General features: G+C 45.7%; 1 protein-coding gene across 1 annotated transcript; it reads right to left on the reverse strand.

Moving 5' to 3' along the window:
- Positions 1 to 2,815: 2,815 nt before the first annotated feature.
- On the reverse strand, positions 2,816 to 6,034 carry LOC125551914 (GPN-loop GTPase QQT2-like). Its single transcript, XM_048715315.1, has 7 exons — positions 5,809 to 6,034; positions 5,565 to 5,724; positions 5,205 to 5,434; positions 4,555 to 4,845; positions 4,027 to 4,232; positions 3,496 to 3,770; positions 2,816 to 3,088 (listed from the first exon to the last, which is right to left on the reverse strand). Exons 1-6 carry the CDS (start codon positions 5,869 to 5,871, stop codon positions 3,497 to 3,499), a joined length of 1,224 nt encoding a protein of 407 aa, XP_048571272.1. The 5' UTR covers positions 5,872 to 6,034; the 3' UTR covers positions 2,816 to 3,088; position 3,496.
- Positions 6,035 to 6,807: the final 773 nt, after the last annotated feature.

Raw genomic sequence — 6,807 nt, forward strand, 5'->3', positions numbered from 1 at the left:
ATATTATAATATGCCACTCTTATCTCTTCTGATGTTGCAAGATGCTTGGAGCTGCTTGAAGATGCTAGTCTTCGATAGGCTAGGCTTTCCCTTCTCTTCTGGCATTCTGCAGTTCAGTCCACAGATACTATCCATTTCATTGATACCGATGCATATGTAGTGAAGATCCTTACTTGCGAGTACTTTGGATGGGTATTCACGGTTGCTTTGCTCCCCTTTTTCCACCTCTTTCCACTCTTCTCGGATGCTGCAACCAGATGGTGGAGCCCAGAAGCCAGGCGCCAGCTTCGACGACTACTACTACTACTATACCGAGGGTGCCTACTGCTACGTGGAGGTCGCCGATGACCAGGAGTAGTTTAGGAAGCTCCCAGGCAGGAGGCCTTGCCTTTTCGATCGTTAATGTTTGTGCTAGCCTTTTTAAGGCAGAACTTGTTTAACTTATGTCTATACTCAGATATTGTTGCTTCCGCTGACTCTTGTGAATTCGAGCCCTCGAGGCCTCTGACATGTAATATAAAGTTTGTATTATTTTAATTTGTGTCTAGAGTTGTGTTGTGATATCTTTTCGTGAGTCATTGATCTTGAGCGTACAGTTTTGTGTGTATGATTAATATACGATTGAATCGAGGATGTCACAATGATTATACTTGAATGATTGTAACCATATGGGTGATATGGGCTGCAAGACGAAAGGTAATCCACGAGGAGGACATCTTCCACACTCCGTTTGCGATACACTCATCCATCAACAACTTCGTGGATGAGATTAGAGTTCTGCATAAACCGAGGCACTGGCTAACCTCGAGGGATGGACACGCCAAAATAAATGTTGATGTGGCGGTTCTTCGGGCAGGAGGAAGAGGAATCATAGCGGCTGTGTGCAGAAATCAAACGAGAATTTACCAAGGGCCGTCCGTAGTGGTGAATAATCATATCAACAATGCTACTATGCTTGAAACATTGGCGATCAGAGAAGCACAAAACACTGGCTGAGGACTTATACATCACTAATATAGATGTGGCATCGGGCCGCAAAAAAGCAATTGAAGCGACTAAAGAAGGGAGCGCGGCGTCGTATGGAGCAATGATACATGAAATCATAAATGGAGCTGGTTTGTTTAATTCTTGCCTTTTTTAGTTATGAGTTTAGGACCTCGAATGTCAAGTCTTACAATTTCGCTAAGCATGTATTTAAATTTTAAATGCATGGACTGCCTTGCTTTGTCCTAACCTGCCGAGCCGAAGTCTTGCAGCATCGGGGGTGATCCTACGGAATAGCTACAGTATGAGAACTGTTACCAGATGACGATTGAATTTGTAAGATCATCTTTGGACATTGCCCGCGCACGAAGCAAACATGGCAGCTGGCCTGGCCAAGGGTAGTAAGCGCCTGCTACAAATCAGGCGGATGATTTCCTAGAGAAATCATCCACCCAGCCAGCCGTTCGATCCTATCCCGATGGCCGTTTGATCGAGTCACCACAGGCTTGGCCTTTCTTCTCTAATCCTCATCCATCTGATTCTGATACAGAGCAACGCCGTCTGATGCAAAGCAGGACAGCACCCCCGTGGCACCTTGCGTTGGCGACCTCGCGTCAGTGGAGCCGCCGGCAACTGCTGCATCGCAGCTCCAAGAGTCGTCGGCAACCGCTGCATCACACCATCGAAGCCACCGGGTGCTGCTCCATAGCAACACCGAGCGTGGCGAAGAAACTTGGATGCATCGCCGATGAGCTCTGGCGAAGCTTCATTGCAGCATCGCCTGCTGTCGTCGCAGCACTGGCGAAGCTCCATCGTAGCGCCGGTGTGGCAAAACCTACAGGGTGAGGGCAGCAGCTCGGGGAAGCTCCATTGCAGCGTCGGAGTTGCAACGCCATGGCCGGCCTGTCGCGGTCGTCGTCTCGGCACCGGCGAAGCTCCAATGCAGCGCTGGAGTTGCAACCGCCATGGTCGTCACAGTCATCATCACAGTGCCGACGATGCTCCAATGCAGCAGTGACGGGCGCGCGCGATGCTCCGTCGTAGCGTTGGCAGCCACGGTCGGAGGCGCTGATCAATTGCAGCACACCGTGCTCGCCTAGCTGATCTCCATGGATGTTGCTTGTCGTCTCGGCACCGGCGAAGCTCCAGTGCAGCGCTGGAGTTGCAACCGCCATGGTCGTCGCAGTCATCATCACAGTGCCGACGATGCTCCAATGCAGCAGTGACGGGCGCGCGCGATGCTCCGTCGTAGCGTCGGCAGCCACGGTCGGAGGCGCTGATCAATTGCAGCACACCGTGCTCGCCTAGCTGATCTCCATGGATGTTGCTTTTTTGGAGAGGTAGCAGGGCAGTAACAGTGTTGGGGCGGGCTATACGGCAACGGGTGACGGTGGTCAGCGACAAGGAGTTTGCAGCGTGTCTTTTGGGAGAGGTAGCAGGGTAATAGCAATCGTGTGTAACGGCGGCGGTGGTCGGGAGAGGTAGCACCACCTGAGGAAGAAGAAGGCCTGTGAGAAGAAAAACTTGTGAACGGGAGCTTTCCTGTAAAGATAACGCTACGAGGAGAAAGCGATGGGTGGGCCAGTAGGGGACGCGTGTCGTTCGCTCGAGGGGGCTTACAATCGAGTGGGATCATCCGGTTGTTTTTAAACATTTTCCTTCGGTAGTATTGTCGGTTTGATGAGACCCCAGGTTTTATTGTAAAAGTTTTGGTGGATGACGTAACCACTATTGCTGTAGATAATAACATACTGTATTTTTAAATGTAAAAAAAGTAAGCCCGGGCATTGCTAAACTTCTTGGAATCCAACCGAGGCTTTGCCTAAGCAAGTAACCGAATTACCGCCCCAGCAGTTTTCAAAAAAGTGTGCAGAACAAGTCAAGGAAACAATTCGTACAGCGTAGCCAGTGAATACAGTTCAGTTCATCATGAGATTGCAGCGAGTTTGGTAAAGTGCGAGTTGATTTACAGACTAACGGCAGTGATCCACCTAGTGATATCGATGGCATTTCATTTCCACTGTAATAACCTGGAAACAAACACCACTCCCGACCGGGTCCTCCTGAACACCCTCCAGTAAACGCCCTGTTCAACTCAATCAACCTGTCAAGACAAGCTTAATACGATGAGAATGGAATCAACGAACCTTTACATTGACAGGAAAACTAATAGCTCGAGTTGGTGATCTACTGATCTTATCAACAATAAAACCATCTCAATCCGGTAATATAACAGCAATGCAATGCCACCCCTCATGCAGATTTCAATCTTACAAAATATAACTACACACGGAGTGTGAATCTGTATATTAAATATTCTATATCCCTTGAGAAAACAGCATATACCTTTACACGCGCCCCCAAAAAATTCATGGTTATGTCACATTAATTGCCGGAATCAACAATGCATGTTAAGATGAATGCCCATTATCCTGACAGTAATAGATATTCAACTAACGAGAACACCTTCAGAGCAAACAGAGAAGTGCTAGAATACCAGTGCTAGAATACCTTAAAAGCCAAAATGAGTCACTTCATCGTCTTCTCCTTCATCTTCATCATCATCATCCTCGGAGATCCTGAAATCCTCCAACGCCTCCTCTTCTTCCTCCTCATCAGCGTCCCCCATCATCTCTGAGGCAGGAGTTTTGTCCTTCAAACCAGTGCTGAGCACCACAGTTTGTCCTTTGGACTTCTCCATATCTCTCCTCAATCTTTCCATGTTCTCATTCCTACGCTCAGCTTCTAGTCTCTCCTTTTCAGCAATCCTCTTGTCAAGATCAGCCCTGATAAAATTGTTAGATGATAGCAACTAATAAGTTACTCCCTCCGTTCCTAAATACTTGTCTTTCTAGGCATTTCAACAAGTGACTACATACGGAGCAAAATGAGTGAATCTACACTCTAAAATATGTCTACATACATCCGTATGTAGTAGTCATTTGAAATGTCTAGAAAGACAAGTATTTAGGAACGGAGGGAGTAGTTTTTAGTATCAACAATTCATTCAGCAATTGTAGGACTATATGATAAGGGACAGACCTGTAGGTCTCCATGTATTCATTAGCGCTTGCTTCTATAGCTTCAAAAAATGCATCAATTCCAGTGCCAGATACCGCCGATACTCCAACAGAGCGTAGGTTGTTGTAGAATTCGTCCAACACAAGAGAGAGACTCCGGGTAAATGAAGATGAGTACGATGAGTCGGAATCCAAAGCTGTCTGAAATGCTTCAAAATCTTGCATCCACTGGTCCAGCACATAAATGAAGGCCAAGTTACCAAAATTTGAAGAAAAGGAAAGGAAACCAAGAACTAAATTGAAGAAACATCATGGAGAAAAACTCTGTTAGTGTATTGTTGATTAATATAAATGTTCAATAAACCTAAATCATACGGCTCAGCATGGCAGCTCAAATGTTACATATTGACAACAAAAGAATACCAAAGGGAGAACCAGTGCGCATAATCAAATGTTACACACAACGTGAATACATGATAGTAGCTAAATGCAATACTAGTGTACATAATCAAGAACAGTGAAACAGAAATCATCACAAGGGTGTACTTACCTCAAGAGCAAACTCGTGCTTGGCTACATCAACCTTATTAAATGTCAGCACCAGAGGCAAACGGGTCTTGTAGAGGATACTGCATGCATACATCATGTTGCTCATAAAGGTCACAGGGCTTGTCGACCTGGGGGTGTCAACCACATATGCAACAACTGTTGGAAATGTTGATGCAAAAGCTTCGGTTATGATAGCTCCTGAAGCCGACCAAGTAAAGATTTCAATCTGCCCTGGGGTGTCCACCAGCACATAATCCAGCTGGTCTGCTCGCTTTTCAATAACAGATATAACCTGTAAGGATGAATATTAGACATATATTAGCTGAATGGCACAATAATAGAGTGGGAAAAGATGTCTCACATACCATAAATGTAGAATACAATTTCACAAAAAGTTGTCACTATTCAGAGCAGAATCAAATAAATTTCTATGAACTCTACATTATACTATTCATTAAGCACAATTCATGCAACAGTTTACATTGAATGATGGAAAAATTACATGAATCAATTACCCGCAAAAAAAATGAAACAACCCGGCTTGACGGCGTGGTTCTAAGTTTGTACTACCTTGAATTTTATAGCCTAACAGAGTACATAAATAGTGCACATTACCATTCTAAACATTCTTGATGCATATAAGATTAGTACCTCATCAAACTTGGTTGAGAACAGGTTGAGTGAGGTAAGAATGCCACCATTGGGACCAAGTCCGTACTCTTTCATCACCTCCTTGTAGCGCACGGTATCGCGGATATCAATGTTGGCTCCGAATGGCAGTGTCATCACCGCAGGGTCAAGGTTGAGCACATAACCCCTCATGTTCGCTGATGCCTGCATATGACACACCAAACGGTGCATGAAGGTGGTCTTCCCCGTCCCTACATTGTAGGCCAAAACAGAGTAAGCTTCCCCAAAATCTTCTCAATAAAAGCTCGACATATCACCGGTTCGGTCGGCCATCCGTCCTGCTAAAATGACAACTGAATAGGGCAAACGAAATCGACGCACCGGCCATGCCGATGACGAGGATGATCACCGGCTTCTTCTTGAAGTTGGCGCGCCCCGGGCCGATAGATAGACTCCCGATGGAGTCCGCGAGTTCGTCGCCCTTCCCCTTCCCCTTTCCTTTCTCCTCCTCCGCGGCATCGGCCTTCCCCTTCGCGTCCGCCTGCGCACGGAAAATCGCATTCAAAACCCCAAAAAAGAAAGAAAAATCCCCGAGAGAATAAGTTCGGCGGCGGCGGCGGCTTGCCTGGTCCTCGAGGTCCATCTGGGTGGGCTTGCTCTCGGCGGACGGTTCGGAGTCGACGTCCATGGGCGGCTCGGGTGGTGCCGGGAGACGACTGCAGGCTCCGCTAAACCCTAGACTTGACGGCGAGGGTGCGTCGAGTGGGGAAAGGGGGAAGAAAGACGAAAGAGAATGGCAAGTCACAACAGTGGTCTTCGCCCTTGTTGGGCTTTGCTCATAGACTTGCCAACCGAGGAGTCCGCTCGGTTTGCTCTTGCTCTTTCTGGTTTCCGGGAAAATCGGCTTCTCAATCACGAGTTAAAAACTTTATTCCCTATTACTCCCTCCATTCCCAAATATTTGTCTTTCTAGAGATTTTAACGAGTAACTACATTCGAAGCAAAATGAGCGAATCTACACTTTAAAATAAGTCTACATACATCCATATGTTGTGTCTATTTGAAATGTCTAGAAAGACAAATATTTGAGAACAAAGGGAGTATATATTAAAAAAGGATTGATTTTTGAACGGCGATATCTATATCTATATCTACTATTAAAGGGAATAGGTATTCTTGGTTTAATTTTGCTGTGTTTCGTCCCGTTTAAATGTTTTTTTTCTGGTTTCATCCAATTTAGATGATTTTTATTATCTGAGATGGTACTAAAATTTCGTCTGTCCTGGAATTTTAAAAACGTTTCGCTGTGTTATTATTGAGTTTTTATGTCTGGGCCATAGCTCCTTTTTTCCATCACGGGCCGAGCTGGGCTGCTGCAGCGAGAAGCGAAAAATATAGTTGCGCTGTTATGCGACATGCTATGCAGTTTTTTATCGCATCAGAGGATGCAAGCAACGTAAAAACTCATCGCGTTCAAAACAGCAGACCAACTCAGCTAGCATTCAACAGTGCTATGAAATAGGATACATTACTTAATAGTCTCACTGCAATTCTTTATCTCTAATAGACAATTTCTTTTTCTCCATGCCGGGCAAAAAAGCAAAAAAACAATTTGTTCCGTTCC

The sequence above is a fragment of the Triticum urartu genome, chromosome 4, assembly GCF_003073215.2.
Source record: "Triticum urartu cultivar G1812 chromosome 4, Tu2.1, whole genome shotgun sequence".
NCBI classification, from domain to species: Eukaryota; Viridiplantae; Streptophyta; class Magnoliopsida; order Poales; family Poaceae; genus Triticum; species Triticum urartu.

What these genes read in the sequence shown, in the direction of transcription:
- LOC125551914 (XM_048715315.1), bottom strand. Translation starts at nt 5,871, where the DNA reads ATGGACGTCGACTCCGAACCGTCCGCCGAGAGCAAGCCCACCCAGATG. An exon ending in AGATGGACCTCGAGGACCAG is followed by an intron (nt 5,725 to 5,808) that starts GCAAGCCGCCGC and finishes TTCCGTGCGCAG; the next exon opens with GCGGACGCGAAGGGGAAGGC. An exon ending in AGCACGAGTTTGCTCTTGAG is followed by an intron (nt 4,233 to 4,554) that starts GTAAGTACACCC and finishes GTGCTGGACCAG; the next exon opens with TGGATGCAAGATTTTGAAGC.